Here is a 16,536-nt window from a genome sequence, read left to right as displayed (position 1 = left end):
ATGCCATCTAGGGCTGTGCTCCTGCCATACCTCCTGGTAACCAAGGGCTTCCTTCCAGGAAGATGGGTGAAAAACATGGCTGTGGATTAGGGCTGAGACTGACTGTTTAACTTCTTTAGATGCACTGAGATCCTGTCAGCCTGTCCAGCTCCTGAGACAGCCCTCTCTCCTGAGCATTTTGGAGAGGAGGGACTTTCGTTCAAATGGGGATGATGGCAGTGATGATGGCTAACATTTCTCAAATGCCTCTTCTAATTCTCTAACAAGTGCTACTGTGTATTGAGTGGCAGATCACTGTTTTAGATGAAGCATTTAAAGCCCAGAGAGGTTAAGTAACTTGATCAAAATCACACAAAGTGTAAAGCCATTTTTTCCCTAAAGTGTTATTTTAAACGTTTTCATTTTTCATCATGTGTGTTTTTAAGCATCACAAAGTTAAAGGGGGTGGTATAAGGTATCGCCTTGAAGCCAGTCTCCCACTGCACTGATAGCACAGCAAAGCCAGACCCTAACTCCCTTTTTCTCCCTTATAAACACCCCAACCAAGATACTTGCCACCGCCCCCTGTTGGTCCAGACAGGTATCACGGGGTACTTCATGATAGCACAGCCCTTTGTGAGGAAAAGGTCTGCGTTCCAAAACATTCTTTGCTAAAAGCTGAAGTGAATCCTTTTTTAATTCTTTATCTAAGATTTGGAAAAATCTGTGGGAAACAAGGAAATGACATCAACTAGTTTTGTTTAAGAAAAATCAGTGAGGTCTTTTGTTGTTCTCACTGATTACAAAATGTAGAAACCCCACAAAACACCAACCAGAGGAAGGGGGCCCGTAGCCTCGTGCTCCTCCCAGACCCTCACCACCTGCTGTGTGAACGGAGTGGGGAAGGAGCCTGGAGTCAGAAGCACAATCCCATGTCCTCCTAGAGTGACTGGGTGATCCTGGTGACATTGAAGCCAACACCACTTCCTTCTCTGTATGGCCCCATGCACCCCTCATGCTGTTGCAGGCTCTGTGGGGTGAGGCAGGCAGCCAGCTGCTAGGGTCCTGGCGCCCACAGTGTACCTAGAGACTGCTGGCGGCTGGTGCTCTGGATGCTGCCCTCCACAGCACGAACTGCCCTCAGCAGGAACGTCCACAGGCCTCAGAGTCCACCCTCCTGCTGGGGGTCCCCACCTAGTCACCACTTGTTGGTCATGAGACCATGAGTTGTCACTGCTACGTTGAACCAGAATTTTCTGCTGTGAAACTAGGCTAGTTTGTACCTCTGAGGCTAGTTGTGACATTAAATGAGGGATGCATACAGCGGTCTCTGTAAGTAGAAAAACAGTGCAAAGGTGGTGGCCACTCCACCAGGAGCAGCGCTTAGTAGCTGCTTGCAGGGGGCTGGGCCTTGGTTTAGGGCCCAGGCTTGACTTGCAGCCAGTCTGTGCCTCGGCACCTACATTCTGGTGAGCAACGGAAGTTGGTTCCGAATCTTTTTGGTGAGCCATAGGCAGAGTGGTGGCATTGTGCTAGACGCTTGGCATGAAGGAGCTGCCACTGTACAGCTGAGGAAACTGAGGCCCAGAAAGGCTAAGCAACGGACGTGAGGCCAGATAGCTAGCCAAGTTAGGTTTTGAACTTAAATCCATCTGCCTCCAAAGCCTGTGCTCCCCTCTGCATCTCAGACTAGCTGTACACCAGTGTGGGGCAGTGTTCCATCATAAAGGTGCTAGTGTTTCTGACCAGATTCACTGCTGGCATTCAGAAGCACGCACACACATGCACCCGCACACGTGCAGGCTCTCAGATGACTTCTTTGGGATAACAGTGTATGTGTGTGGTGGTGTTCTTGTCACAGGCGGTGGTGAGTGAGGAGTGTGTCCCCGTGGACCAGTTCGTTGAGCACTTGCTTCCCAGTCTTCTGAGCCTTGCATCGGATCCTGTGCCAAACGTGCGAGTCCTGCTGGCCAAGGCACTGCAGCGGACCCTGCTGCAGACGGGTGTGTGCCGCACCTCCCTGAGCCCTCCCTGCGTAAACACGCAGCCTCCAAGGCACCAACAGAGTCCCATCACACGGACACCTGCGTGTCAATAAGTCGTGGCTTTTTATATGACATTTGTTATTTGCAAAATGATGAAGGAAATGGATACAATCCAGTCTTTATACTTAATAGACATGCTAACACGGAATACTGCCTAGCCTTCTAGGAAGCGGGGAGCTTGTGTAAATTTTGAGTCAGGGCGTGAAAGGCTATGGAAGGAAGCAAACTGCAGCCTCACTGCCATTAAAGGCCTTGACGTTATTTCATAGTCAGCAAGAAGTTATTTGAACCCAGCCTAGCAGGCTATTTCAAGCCTGGGTGAGACTTGGTATAAGTTGTGTGTCCTGTGAGTGGCATGTTTCTCCAGTTCAATAGAGAAACAACTCGAGCTCTTCCCTGCTTGTACACTTCTAGCCCTGCCCCACTCTGCCCGAGGCCTGTTCCCTATCCTGTATTCCACACATTGCCTGTTCTTTTGTGTTATAGGAAAAAAGATAGCAAACTAGTTATTATAATTTTTCAAATACGCATATTAAGAAATACTTTTTGATTGAGACATTTTGTCATTTGAAAGGACTTAAGTATATGACTGTGCTGGAAAAATGGTTTATTGTGCTGCCATGGTTTAAAAACAACAAAACTAGAATATGTTTTAGTACACAGTTCATTGCACATGTAATTCAAACTCTTTTCTTTCCCCCACCTTCAGGTTATTTTAGAAGTGCTGGTAACCCTCATCTTGAAGTCATTGACGAGACCATCTTGGCTTTGCAGTCTGATCGGGATCAAGATGTTTCCTTTTTTGCCACTCCAGAACCAAAGCAGCAGAATATTACAGACACCACTGTGCCGGAGAACAGCTAACTCCTCCGTGATGAATTGCACTCCTCATGCTTTTTGCTTGGCACATCTGGCTTGTAACTTGAAGGGGAGCTGACTGTATTTTACCTGCTGAAGGAGAAGGGTCTCTGAGCCTTTCATATCATGCACCTCCATGACCGCCTGCTTTCCTGTCTGCAGCTCTTGGGGGCTGAACTCCAGGTGGGGTTTTATTGCAGACAGCTCAGCTGGTGTCCTGCTCCCTCAGGCTCATAGGCCTCATCTATGACAGTCTGTAGGAAGCTTGAAGGACCAGGTGGCTTACAGCTGTCAGGGTCTCTGCACCTTCAGACTGTGGTCTATTGTAGACGGAGTACTAAAGTCCCCCCTTGCCAATAAAGTCGTTTACTAGAAGCATATGTAAGTCTTAAGTAGACTTCCATATTCTCTTATGGTTTCCTGTAAAATATAGTTTATGGTATTTTATTTTTGACTGAAATACCGTTCGTATATAAATAACTCTTGATAGGAAGAAAATATATGAACGCTCTTTTAGTTTCCCACCAGTGAGCTGAGCAAATACGTCATTTAAATTTATGTTCCACTTGAGTTGCTGCAAATATAGCCGAGTTGTTTACTTTTAAGAGATGTGATAGAGAATTCTGAAGAGTGATTTGTGGCAGTCTTCCTAATGTTGTGCTTTCAGTATAACTTTGGAGCTTTCCCTCGGGTGGTCACACTTTCCCATCTGTCGGGAACTCTGCCCATAAAGATGTGTGAAAGTGGCATGAAGCTGAAAGATTTTTCATTTTATGTGCGTATTGTCATATGTTTAAGAACTCAGGATGGAAACTAATAATTGACATGCATGGGTATTGATTTTATAGCTAATGCTTTTGAATAGTCACACAAAAGGGCTAGAGCATGGCTCAAGTGGTAGAGTGCCTGCCTAATAAGCGAGAGGCCCTGAGTTCAACTCCCAGTGCTGCAAAAAAAAAAAAAAAAAAGAATCTTCACAAAAAAAATAGGAAAGCGCAGGTTTGATCAGAACTTGCCCCCTAATACCAGATTGTGGGGGTTAAATTATGTAGTCTTAAATTGCCCTAAGTATACAGAACTTAAATGTCATGCTTTAAAAATTTAGATTAAGAAGGTTGGAGATGTGGCTCAGGCAGTAGAGCACTTGCTTTACAAACTGGAAGCCCTGAGTTCAAACCCCAGTCTCACCAAAAAAAAAGAAAAAAATTAGACTAAGAGAAAGATGCTGTAGAATTTAAACGAATTTTTCATTAAGAATCCAAGGTTCTATAAATGTTTGAGTTCTTCATACATGTGTGCTTGTTTCTGTTTCTGTTCTTACCTTCACAAAGGTGGGCATGGGAAGGAGGGAGGAGCAGCCCCTGGGGTTCAGGAGCTGGCTGTAAGGACATGTGAGCTATTTTTGTTTTCCCCTTTATCTTTTCCTTGTATGTGTTTTCTCTTTCTTTTTTTAAATAAAATTTCTTGAAGCTGTATATTGGATTTCCTGGCATACAGGATACCCCTCCCGCGCCCCCCCATTTCTATTGAACTGGTTCTTTCAAAAGAAAGGAAGGAGTCTCTACTGTGCCAAAGAAAATATGGTGTGAAAATGCCACATTGTAACCCAGGGTAGCACTCAGGGCAACTTTGGCAAAGAGTGACTTCATTAAAATTTAGAGACTACATATTTAAAAAATCCATTGTGTATAATCTGTGCCTAAAATAAATACATTGTCTAGAAAGTGAGATTGTCATGTTGTTAAAATCTGTTGATCCAGCAACAAGTAAAATTCTTCCCCTGAAATCTTGTATTCATTCTAAGCAAGCTTAATTTTCCATTAGGGGAAAAATGAGCTTCAGTTTGTGCTGTGAGATGTAGAATTTGGCCCTGGTAAAGACTGTGGATCCCCTGACCCCTTGCCCTTGGCTGGCCACCTCTGCAGGCCTTTAGCTCCTGGGTACACTGGCTCATGGCAGCCCCTGTGCCTGTCTGTGACCTGGGCCCCACCTAAGCTTGTTTGCTGCCGGTCTGTCCCTAGGGCACACTTCCCAGTTCAGTGTTCACCAGCACCTCCCTCCCTTCCAAAGTCAAGAGAAAAGTTGATGTGATGGAAGTGGCTTTGCAGATGTCTGATTTCCAAGGTCTCCCTCCCCAGTTCGTGGGTCAGGGAGGGCGCAGATCTGCTGAAGGGAGCCCTGTTTCTGCAGTGCAGGTTTTGTCTTTGCCTCGTGCTAGACTTGCTGCGTTTTAGGCAGGTCTGAAGACTGCACGCGTGTGCCACGGTCATCCCGAGCGTTTCTCACGCGTAATTCCTCCACGTGGCTGGCCCTAAATTATGCAAAGATCTGTGTTTTCAATGCACGAAGAGGAGGGAACAGTTTGGAAACAGGCGCAGGGTCCGGCCTTTCCGAGTGTGGAAGCTGCGAGGTTTGGTCCCGGCGGGCTCGGGCGGCCCGCGGCCCGGCATCACAGTCACGGGCGGGCTGCGGGGTGGGTGACGCGCGGCCTCGCTAGGGCGGCAGGGGGACCGCGGGCGCAGGGGCCATGCGGCGGGCGGCCGGGGCCGGCGGCGCGCGGCCCGGGCAGCCACTGGGGGGCGCCCTGCGTCCCGACCCCGCTGCCCGCTCCCGGCCCGCGCCCGCACAGACCCCCAGCCGAGGCCGAGGCCGGGGCCGGGGCCGTCGGCTCGCCGATGACCCGCAGGCCGCGAGTGCGTCGCCAGACTTGGCCCCGGCCCCTGATGTCTTCTCCGTTTGGGTGCGGCTGGAGGAGACCGGGGAGATGTTCCGGGTGGCAAACTGCTACGGCGACATGACCGTGCGGGAGCTCAAAGAGGAGCTGGACCTGATGGTCGCCATCCCCTTCGACCTCCAGCGACTCCACTACCTGGACCAAGGTGGCTTCTGTGACCCCTTCCCACATGACCCCAGCTCCCTCGCATGACCAGAGTCCCAAGGGCAGCCTACCTACGGGAGGACCCTGGGTGGCAAAGCAAGCCCCAGCCACCTTAAGCCCCCAGACAGGAGCACCTGTTGGGGTCCTGGCCACACAGGGGCTCCCAAACACTGGTTTACCTTAGACCCGTGCTTTGGACACCAGGTCTTTAGGTTAACCTTGTCCACAGCAGGACCCTAGTCTGTAAACAAATTCTGCTTCTGTCCACCTGCACCTGCCTACCATGAGCAAAGGCTTCTCCATACCAGGACTCAAATCTCAAAGCCACAGCAAGACCCCATAGCATCTGAACCCTTAACTCCCCCCGGGTCTCCATAAGGCATGCAAGTTTCCAAAGCCAACCATGTGCACATAGGACTGGAAACTTGAAGCAAAGCCTGTCTTCAGGAGGACCCCCAAACCAAGGGCAAACCTGCCTTGTGTTAGAACCCCATACTCACAGAAAACCCCACATCCTCAGCTGGACTTGTGAGCATCCTCTAGCCAGCTATGTCCATACAAAGGCCAAGACAATCCCTGCCTCCTCAGGAACTCCAAACCTAGAACAAACCTTCCCACGACCGAGCCCCAAATTTCCAGGCCAACCATGACTTTCTCAGAGCCCTGAAACTTCATCAACCATGCTAAAGACACTGAAGGTCAAAACAAATCCAGCCCATTCCAGGAATCCAAAACCCTGAACCCCAAATCTACACTTAACTACCGCTACCTCAGAACCCCAAATTCACCATTAGCTGTTTCCATCCAAGCAAAGTAAAACAAACCTGCCCACCTCAGGACTCTTAAACCCAGAACAAACTTGGTTGAATTTGAACCCTAAATCACCAAGCTAACCATGACTACCTCAGAGCCCTGAATCCTCTGGCAACCATGTCCACACAAGCATGCCAAAACTCTAATAAACCCTGACCACCTCAGGACCCCAAACCCAGAACAAACTTGCCCAAATTCGAACCCTAGAAGTCAAGGCAAACTATGACAACCTCAGAACCCCAAATCCTCCAGCAACCATGTCCACACAAAAAGGATGAAAGCTTGAACAAACCTGAGCCCCATCAGGACCCCAACCAAAACCAAACTTGCTCAAGAATGGACTCTAAGGCCAACCAACCATGACTATCTCAGAACCCCAAATCTTCCAGGCACCTTGTTCTTCCAAGAATACCAAAGATTAAAATAAATTCTGCCCACCTCAGAATTCCCAAACCCAGAACATACCTGCCTAAGAAAACCAATGCCAAATCTCCAGGCTAACCACCACTACCTCAGAACCCTGAATCTTTCAGCAGCCTTGTCCATGTGAGGATGCCATAACTCAAAATAAGTCCTGCCCACCTCAGGACCCCCAAATCAAGAACAAGCCTGGCCAAATCTCAGCCCCAACACCCCAGGCTAGCCATGTGACCTGGGATCTGAATCCCCTGCCCACCTCTAGGTCCCAGGAGCTGTTTGCACACTTTGCTGCCTTGACACTCAGGCAGCTGCTCCCGGCCACAGCAGAACCCTAAATCCCAGAGCAGACTCTTACCTACATTACAGCTTCTAAATTCCAGAGCAGATGTGCTCAGTTCTGACCCCCAGTCTCTAGCTGTCCATTGGTGCATCTGAACCCCAATCTAGCAGCCACTTCTGTCTACATAAGGGTGCCAGAGACTAAAGTGAACCCTGTCTACATCCAGACCCCAAATTCCAAAGCAAACTGTCTACATCTGAAAGCTAGTCCCAAGCTCACCATGACCACACCAGAACCTGGATCGAAGCAAGATGTCCTCAGGCAAAGTGTCAGGGATAAGATGAACCTTATCCACAACAGCACCCCAAAACTCAAATCAAACCTACCCATGTCTGAATCCCAAACCTGCACGAAAATTTTGTCTACACCTACTCCAGAGTAGAAGCCAACCATGTCCATGTAAAGAGTCAAGGTCAAAAAAACAAGCCTTGCCTGCATGAGAACCCCGAAACTCAAAGCAGACTGCACATGAAACTCAAATCCTCTAAAGCAAACCTTGCTTATATCAGTACCCCAAATCTTGGAACCCCAAATCTGTCATTATCGAGACCCCAAATCTCAGGGTAGACCTGCCCAGTTCCTAACCTCCAGTTGCTACCTGAGAACACCAAATCCCCAAATGAGTCCTGGCCATGCAAGGACTCCAAATCCCAGAATGAACCTTTCCCAACCCAGAATCCCTAAACAGACACCAAAATCCTGCTTTCATCAGAACCCCAAATCAAGTAAAATCTGCCCTTACCAGGGGTCTAGAGCTCAAAGCAAGCCCTGCCCACGTTTGAACCCCCAATACTGGCACTAGCCATCTGTATCAGAACCCCGAATTCCAAGCTGTGTCCTTGGCCACATCAGGAACTCAAAGCTAGCCCAGTGGAATCAGAACCTAGTACCTAAAGCTCACTGTGCCTAACTCAGGACCCCAAAGCCCCCTATCTAGACGGATCCCCTGGGGGAGATGCCCAGTGGCACCGACCTTCCTATAGTCCATCTCTCCCTCTAGCATCTACTGGAGGGCATGGCTTACCCCGCCTCAGTTCCCTGCAATATTCAGAGTATGAAAACAAGACCGAAGTCCCTGGACTCCATCATCTCCCCACCTGGTTGAAATTAATGCAAAATACTTCAAGAAAACAAAGATTAAAAAAAAAATCTCTGAGCTGCTGGCACAGAACACGTGACAGTGCAGAGACTGCAGTTGTACTGGAGGGAAGGATGGAGACCCACCGAGATCTCCACGTGCTCCAGGCTCCTAGACACTGCCCTTCCCGGGCTCAGTCTCCTAATTCCTAAAGCAGAATCCTAGTAGCTCCAGAATTCTCGGTGCCGTCTCCCCAAGAACAGAAATGACTCTGGAAACTCCCACTGGGTAGCGAAGGCCTAAATTCCTTCCTTTGCACTCTTGAAAAATAAGTTCAACATCTTCCGGGGCCTATTTATTTTCTTATAGGAGTATTTGAAGGATGCTTTGGTTATTTTGGATGCTGTATTAGCAAGAACTTGTATCTTGAGCCGATACAAGCAAGAACTTGTATCTTCTTCCGGAAGGAAGAGCCCTCCAGCAAATAACTTGAAAAATTATGTATCCCCCACTGCCAATGTCTGGACCCCTCTGTTCATTTATTTTCACTGATGAGCTCTGCCAAGCAATAAATTCAAGAAAGCTAAGAGGGAAGGAGCAAGATGGGGTGACTTAACACTGATGTCACACTGCTACCACTCAGCAGTCACTTAGCAACCACTAGAAGCTTGACCTCTCTCTGCGGCTAGCAAGCAAGAAAGGGAGAAGGTGTGGTTTTGTCATTAGGAGAAATTTGGGCTACTGCCTGTAAGTAATCAGCTGACACACAGTCTGGTCCATCTCGAAGGGGACGGGGTAAACTCAGATTCGATCACGTGTGTGAAAACCCTGTCATGAACAAAGCTGCAGGGGCAAGCAAACTCATGGCATGGGTCACCCTTCCATGTCTGTTGTCAGCTCTGATCATTTATTTAGCTGGTGATAATTAGTACTTGTCTGAGTCTGAGGCAGTGGCTACCCGTGTGCTAAGGGGTGTGGCTGATCCCTGCAAGATCTACTCGGTGTGCGAGTGGAGCCCGGCCTTGCTCAGAGATAAGCTTTCCTGGAGGTTTTCAAAGTTGTTAGGAAGTGAATTACTGATTATTCTCCATGTTCAAACCACAAATAAGACCCTAATGAACAGATCTGCTGATCTGTGCTCTCGGTTTCTATCTACCGTCCCAAGATTCCCATAAGTGAATGGTGCTAACAGAGTCTGGAGCACACGGCTCACAGCTCCTGGTAGGTGTGTGGGGCGCTGGGGGGACCAGGGGGAGTGGCAGGTCATCCTAGCCTGTCAAGCCTCAGTTTGATCCCCAACAATGAGATCCATCTACCTTGGAAGGTTGTCATGGGAATCAAAGAACACAGTCCTTAGTACCTGCACAAGGTGATCTCTAAGTGAAGTTTCTAGCACACAGGCCCAAAGTAATCACTGTCAGGAACCCAAAATACCCAGAATTCCACTCCCTTGGGATGTGTGACCATACAGCCTGGGCAGAGCCAAGACTTTATGAGCAAAGCAAGTCTGCTGTTATTCCTAAGGTGGCCACGTGAGAGGTGTGTGTGTGTGTGTGTGTGTGTGTGTATAAAAGAGTAACTACCACTGTACTTTCTTCTTGCCCCTCTCTCTCCCACCTCTGGGGGGGCCTCCCCAGAGCCTGACTTCCCAGCATACCCACCTGTCCTTTCACGTAAATGAGATGCGGTGCTGGGGAATGACATAGCCCAGGGCTCTGAGCTCCAAGTCCAAACACAATGAAGGTCAATGTTCACCTTTTACATTACCGGAGTCCTCACTGGGAACATCTTGTCTCCCTGTCTGGAGATGTTTCTTGACTGCAAAAACTAGCTGCAGGTGGTGTTGGTATCCCCTGGGTAGAGGCCAGGGAAGCACCTAACTGAGAGAGTTACCTAGTTGAGAATGTCGGTAGTGTCCACGTGGAGAAGCCCTTGCATATGCTGTCATGTGAATGATCCAACAACATTTTGTCATTGTCACCTCTTTAGCCACCTAATGAAAGCATTTAGCAGATTTGGTATTTTAGTCGAAGGTCTGTAACTTGCTTAAGTACATTGCACTGTGTCTATAACATACTTACTCCAAGTTTAAGTAGTTCTATTTGTAGAGTTTGCCTCATAAAACAACTTTACTGACTCATGTATTTTTCTGCAACAGGACAAGCTATAATTACAGAATTTTATAAATTGTTGCCACTGTTTTTTTGGTCCAGCTTCTATCCGAGCTGAGCCAAATTAATTTTCTGAAAGCATTAACGACAGCAGAGAGACTCATGCAGAATCATCAAATGAGATTTTTGCTCAAGATTCTAAAGTGATCTTTGTGGTGGCCAAGCGCAGTGGGTCTTTTCTCGACTCCTCAGCACTTTTAAAGGGACAATTGTTCCCCCTAGGAGTTTTGCTGGATGACACCACCCTGAAGTTCCAGGATCTTGTTCCTGACGGGATTATCTCCCTGTGCATCTGGCATTACGATGGCTGGACAGAGCTGATCTTGGCAGCCATAGATGGGGACCCCAGTAAGGTGGTTTCAAGCTTCTTGAAAGGATGTTGTACAAAGTAATGGTGACGCGTGTGGGGGCCAGTCTTTACTAGCGGTACGCAAAGTCTCAGAGCAGGGAAGGAAGATGAGGACCCAGGTCCCCACGTCACGACTGCCAGCTACTAAATGGAGTGTTTCTTTCATGCACTTGTTACGACTTAGAGACCTACCGACATCCCCACCCCCAAGGAGTCAAGGCAGCTGCTTTTTAACCTGTGTGCTTATTTTATAAAGTTGAAAATCTAATTTAGTACAAGCGAAGAATTTCCAGATAATCTGGAAAGTCTTGGTCCAGAGCTCCAGATCTTGCATGCCAGTGCCGTGAGGGTACAAAAATACACAGGGGGCCCAGCCCAGTTCCTGGGGGAAGTCCACTCTGGGCACAGCACAGCACAGCACAGCAGGCCCTGCTGTTTGCCAGGCCTCCCGCTGGGCGCTCTGCTGGCTCTGGGGTGGGAGGGGAAGGAGGATAAAGACCAGGATGTTTACCCATCAGGGAAGATGAATTGCTGGCACCGGGACAAATTTGTGTTCTTTCCATAGCAGGCATTCAGGTGGTAGAGCTCTGGGCTCCCAGGGAACAGGGAGCAGAGTTTCCTTGTGGGTCAGAGGTCAGAGAAAGCTGACTGCAGGGGGGTGTGGGATTTGTCCAGGGAAGAGCGGGTGGCTCTGGGAGGCAGGGTCAGGGCTGCAGCAACCCTCTGGTGCTCCCTACACCACACCCTGGCAGGAGGGTGGGCACCGCCACCCTCCAGACCCCGTCTCAAACACCTCCTTCAGTTCTTTCCCTGTTTCCCCTTTCTGTTCTCCCCGGCTTCCCTAGGCCCCTCTGCCCCAGAAATGGTTTTCCGGCTCTTGCTCAGGATTGAGGTTATTTCCCTCCTTTCTGGGTCCTTGTCCCTTCTATTCCTCTTCTACCTCACACCTGACCCGATATCTGGAGCAGAGCTGTTCTCTGCCTTTCTCCTGATCCTGAAGAATTATTTCCTGACAAGGTGCTTCTCAGATGGATCATTCACCTGTGAGTGAGTTCACAGTGTTCCAAAAGTTAGCAGGACAGTGGGCACAAAGTGGGTTGGAAGGCCAGAATTCATCACGTCTCCAAGACCTTCCCCTCTTTTTGGGCCCCCTCTAGGGGGCCATGTTGTGTTGGTTGGTGTCTTCCTTAAGGGCCACAACCACTTTCCTCTGGCCACCAGCGGAGCTATTTTCTTTCCTCAAAACATTGACAGGAAGGCCTTCCTGCTTCCTGCCTGACCGACCACAACTCCATGCTTCCTGAGCATGGACAGCTGGACAATGTCCTCACTGTCCTTCCCTGTTCTTTCCACTGGCTTTCACCTCTGCCTTCCCCATGTGCCCTGCCTTAGGATTGAACAAACCCTCCCCCAACATGGCTGCCAGCCTCTGGCCACAGACTTCACTCTGGAGAGTAACCTGGCTTGTTTCCCTTGCCAGCTGTCCTGTCTCGGGATCACCGAGGACTCCTTCTACCGAACAGCACACTCTAAGCACTTTGAAGGTGAGCAGTGGAAGCAGTGGACATCCCAGAGGGCGTTTGTGGCCTTGTACATCTGCTCCCACAGAGGCCACACTGAGGCTGTGCGGTACCTTCTAGCACAAGGTAATTCTGCCAGAAAGCTCAGTGTGTTCGAGTTGGGGACAACAAAGTGTCTTGTCTTTCTGTACTCAAGTCTTGTCATCCACCACACATGGTCCCTGCCAGAGTCCCATCTGGGAGAATATCCTAGGACAGGCCAGGTCTCTAGAAGATTTTGTCTAGAGTCAGAAATTGTAGGACATTGTGACATAGGAGCAGCCACAGGGTTTCCTGGCTTGTTCTTTCTGACCAGATTCACTGCTGGAAACCCCCAGGCAGTCTGTGTCAGTTCAGCCCCATTGAAAGTGAGTTCTGTGGTGGTTCAACATGGTTAATGCCAGGGCAGTGGAGGTCCACTGGTGGTCAGCAGGCTGGCCTGGCCCCTTTCTGCAAACCTTCTATGGTTTCCTCAGGAGACTGTCACTCCAAACTGTCTTCTCACCTTGCCTCCACTTTGTCTCTGTCTCGCTGGCTGTCTGGGTTCCTGTCCATAGAAACAGAATTCTTGGCCAGCATTGTTCCTGAGCTGAAGGCTTTGCTGAGGGATTTTCAGGACTGCCTTGTCTCCTCCCTGGGTGTGGGATACTTGGGGGCGGGGGGGAAGGTGCCCACTGAGTGGGATGCAAACCCTTCAGAAACAACAGACAGCTGGTGGGGTGGCTCAAGTGGTAGAGCACATGCCTAATAAGTGTGAGGCCCTGAGTTCAAACCCCAGTGCCACCAAAAGAAAAAAAAAATTACTAGGGAACTACAGATCATAACAACAGTCAGTCCAGAGCCTAGCTTAGTGTGTGTGTAGGGGTGTTTGGTCTGAGCCTGCTCACAGGAGGAGCCTCTCTGAGGGTTCCCAGCCACTTGCCTCCGCATCAGGCCCCTTCTGTTCCCTAACCTGCCGGCTTGACCTTTGCTAGCCCCCCCCTTTATCCACACCTCGCTTTCCCAGGAGGTAATGTCTGTGATGGGCTCCACAATTGTGTCCTCCAGCATCCTCCAGGCCTTTTTGTCCTTCTGTTGTGAAATGAAATATGGCCTTTCCTCAGCCCAGCACCCCTTTCAGCTCATAAAAAGTCATTTTTCCTCTGATGGAACTCTGATGTATTTGAAGGTACCAGCTAAAAAATGACTGCCGGCTTTGCAAAGTTTTCTGTCCCCTGCTGTGTGGAGGGGCACAGCAACACTGGCATGCTAGAGCTTATTTAAAACCTTGCCTCACCAACCAGCCATAGATCACAAAAACTGGCAGCTGAGATGTCAGCGGAATTGGATTGAACTCCCTTGTTTTCTGTGCCATGATATTTGTTACCTGGAATTTGATTCAATTCAACAAGTCCACGTCGGACACCTGTCATTAACACATCCGTCTGCGGGAGGCAGTGAGGAATTTGATCCAAGTGAGATTTGTCCATGAGTCAGGCTGCTGTTGCCTGTCACTTCCCCTGTGCCTGTCTTCTCCAGGCTCCAACCTACATGCTGGGGACAAAAACAGCAGTTGTCAAAACAAGTCGTGGAGCAAATTATTACAAATAACTAATTCTGTGGTCAGTCACATAGGGACTGTTCTGAAGACTGTGTCTGCTGAGCTCTCACAGAGACAGGGAGCTAAGGAAAAGTTTCCTAAGGAAATGAATGAAACACAAAGAAGGCTAAGAGTTATCCCAGAAAAAAAAAAAGTGAGAGTATTGTATGCAAAGGGAGCTGCAGGTGCAAAGGGCCTGGGGCAGGATGCAGAGCAGGATGTAGTTAAAGACAGAAGACAGATATAATTGGAGCCTTGGCAGGGGGTGGTTGGGTTGGAAGTGCATGAGTAATAAAGGGAGGTTGGATGAGCTGGAGCAACCAAGACTTAGAACATTACCCCAAGGGAACGAGATGGCAGTGATGGGATTTGAGGAGACTGAGGTGGGTATTGTGGGAAGATCATGGGCTGCTGCAAGGGGACAGACTGGACCCCAGGAATCATAGGGTTGGGAGAGGCAGCCGAGCTGTGCCCTTCGGATCAGTTACTTCTCACAAGCACTCCGGGCACAGCCCTGGCCCCCTCCTGTACCCTGTCCCTAGTGTATCTCTAAGAGTGTTGCTTATCACCAAGAGGGTGGCCCTTCCCCAGCCGGCTTTCTTATTCACAGGCACCAACTGTGTCAGCAAGTCCCCAGTGGGCAGGACGCCCCTGCATGTGGCAGCAGCCATGGGTCGGCTGGACTGCATAAGCCTCCTGATGAAGCACGGGTTCTCCATCCATGACAGGGACAACAAGGGGGAGACCGCCCTCACTGTCGCCCGCCGCCTGAACCGAAAGAAGTGCGAGAAGAGGATGTTTTTGCTACACTGCATGGCCAGGTCTGGGGCAAAGGACCCCCGCACCTTGCACATGAAGGACATCCTTCGGAGAGCCACCACCTCTGGCTTTGAGTCCAACAACAGCTGGCATTAGCTGTTCCCATGGGTTGCTGGCAGGCTGGGGCTGCCCGGGGGGACTTTTCACCACTGCTGAGCTCAAAGCCAGACACGGAATTTGCTGTCATGTTTGCAATGACTTCGGGAGGGCATCGGTGACTGAGGAGCTCATGTTCCTGTGGTGCTGCGTTGCTGGCGAATGGCAGATGAGCCCAGCCTTTAATTTTGAGCTATTTGTACATTGTATCTGATCACGCCGGGTGGGGTGATGGGAACCAATTACTTTCTCTCCCTTCTGGAGGCCACTCAATGTGCCAGGATAATAGGAGTGATGACAATAATGATAATAGCACCATTGTTAGTGTACAAAACAACTGCCAGCGCGAGTTGGGAGGCCGTGTGCCATGTGTGCTGTGAACTTGAGCTTGTAAAACCCATGGAACTAAATGCTTCTGCCACTGGCAGTGCTCCTGAGGTTGGGCTGAGCCGTCTGAGGGGTCTGCTGCTGGATTCGGGGGGCAGGAGGGCACAAAGGAGCTGGGGGGGAGTGTGGTTCTCCAAAAGGAACACAGGTTGCAGGGTGGCAGGTGAGCTTAGATGTGGAGGAAACAGTGTTGTAGAAGACAAAGGTGATTCTTAGGAAAGACAGGAGCTGGGAGCCCCTTTCCCTTCATTCCCTGAGGCAGGACTTCACTCCCACCCTCAGGGTTTGTGCTTGGCCACAGGCCTCAGATGCCACACAACCCTAGACCAGGTGGTGGAGTGGGCCAGTTAGCTGCTGCAGGGATGAGCAGGGAGGGTGAGGATGGGCCCACGGTCTGAAGAGGGCACCAGGACCCAGCTCCAGCAGAAACGCCAGCCAGAGGCTGCTGGAACTTTCTACAGCCTTCTTGAGCTGAACCTGATTTTTGATGGGATAACCCTTGAGATTTAAATGTTGGTTCAAATCTTTGAAGACTTGGTCTTGAAGAAGATCCTTCAGAGAGGAACCAGACATTGGATGACATTTGGTACAAAAGGAATGAGAGTTGAGGCACCTCTATGGGAAATGCTGCCTACTGTCAAACTCAATTTGTTTCCCTGGGGAAAGTGCTAGAAAGAACCTAAGTTCCACTGGGGACAATCCACAGCTCTGAGGTCACAGCCAGGGAACAGCCATGGGCCTGCCACCCACCATGCTGTCTCCCACTGGCCTTTCCTTGATCCCTCAAAGCCCTATATCCTAATATGACTTCCAGAACTCAGGTACAAGGCAAAGGTCCCCAGAGCAGCCATTGAAGTTGTTTTTCGGGTGACTGACAGTGGCAGGATACCCTTTCTGACTTACATCCCAACAACCGGATCCAGCTTTGGAATTAATGGCCCGCCTTTCCTGCTGTCACAACAAGTAGGATCTGTGTTGACCATGGTCTTACACCAGCCTACGTGGCCGTGCGTGCCCTGCTCAGCAATCTGTTTGACAAATAATAGTCAGGAAAAAATAGCTCAGCATCCACGCTGTCAAAACTGAGGTCTTGTTTTTGGCAGGTGTTCTCCAAAGTCAATAGGCAGATATTAAATAACCCTATCCAATAGGCCAGTTCATTTCA

General features: G+C 49.6%; 2 protein-coding genes and 1 non-coding gene across 11 annotated transcripts in view; all 3 read left to right on the top strand.

The window, feature by feature from the left end:
- Window positions 1-3,898, top strand: part of LOC109690606 (putative serine/threonine-protein phosphatase 4 regulatory subunit 1-like) — an 86,833-nt gene extending 82,935 nt beyond the window's left edge. For 4 of the 9 annotated variants that reach the window (XM_020170057.2, XM_020170059.2, XM_074075026.1 and 1 more), the window contains 2 exons: window positions 1,841-1,982; window positions 2,734-3,898. In XM_020170057.2, the coding sequence (XP_020025646.2) occupies window positions 1,841-1,982; window positions 2,734-2,888 (297 nt within the window). In that variant the 3' untranslated portion in view covers window positions 2,889-3,898. Of the gene's footprint in view, window positions 1-1,840; window positions 1,983-2,733 lie in introns of those variants that run through there. The other 5 variants (XM_074075027.1, XM_020170063.2, XM_020170064.2 and 2 more) reach the window with 2 other exon arrangements.
- Window positions 3,899-5,661: 1,763 nt separating this feature from the next.
- On the top strand, window positions 5,662-15,313 carry Ankrd60 (ankyrin repeat domain 60). Its single transcript, XM_020170046.2, has 4 exons — window positions 5,662-5,761; window positions 10,805-10,935; window positions 12,412-12,577; window positions 14,680-15,313. Exons 1-4 carry the CDS (start codon window positions 5,677-5,679, stop codon window positions 14,982-14,984), a joined length of 687 nt encoding a protein of 228 aa, XP_020025635.2. The 5' UTR covers window positions 5,662-5,676; the 3' UTR covers window positions 14,985-15,313.
- On the top strand, window positions 13,204-13,276 carry Trnai-aau (transfer RNA isoleucine (anticodon AAU)). The gene has a single exon. It is a non-coding gene; the product is annotated as a tRNA-Ile (tRNA).
- Window positions 15,314-16,536: the final 1,223 nt, after the last annotated feature.

This window comes from Castor canadensis, chromosome 5 (genome assembly GCF_047511655.1).
Source record: "Castor canadensis chromosome 5, mCasCan1.hap1v2, whole genome shotgun sequence".
NCBI lineage: Eukaryota > Metazoa > Chordata > Mammalia > Rodentia > Castoridae > Castor > Castor canadensis.
The sequence above is the reverse complement of the archived record's forward strand: the minus strand, read 5'-3'. Positions and strand labels throughout refer to the sequence as shown.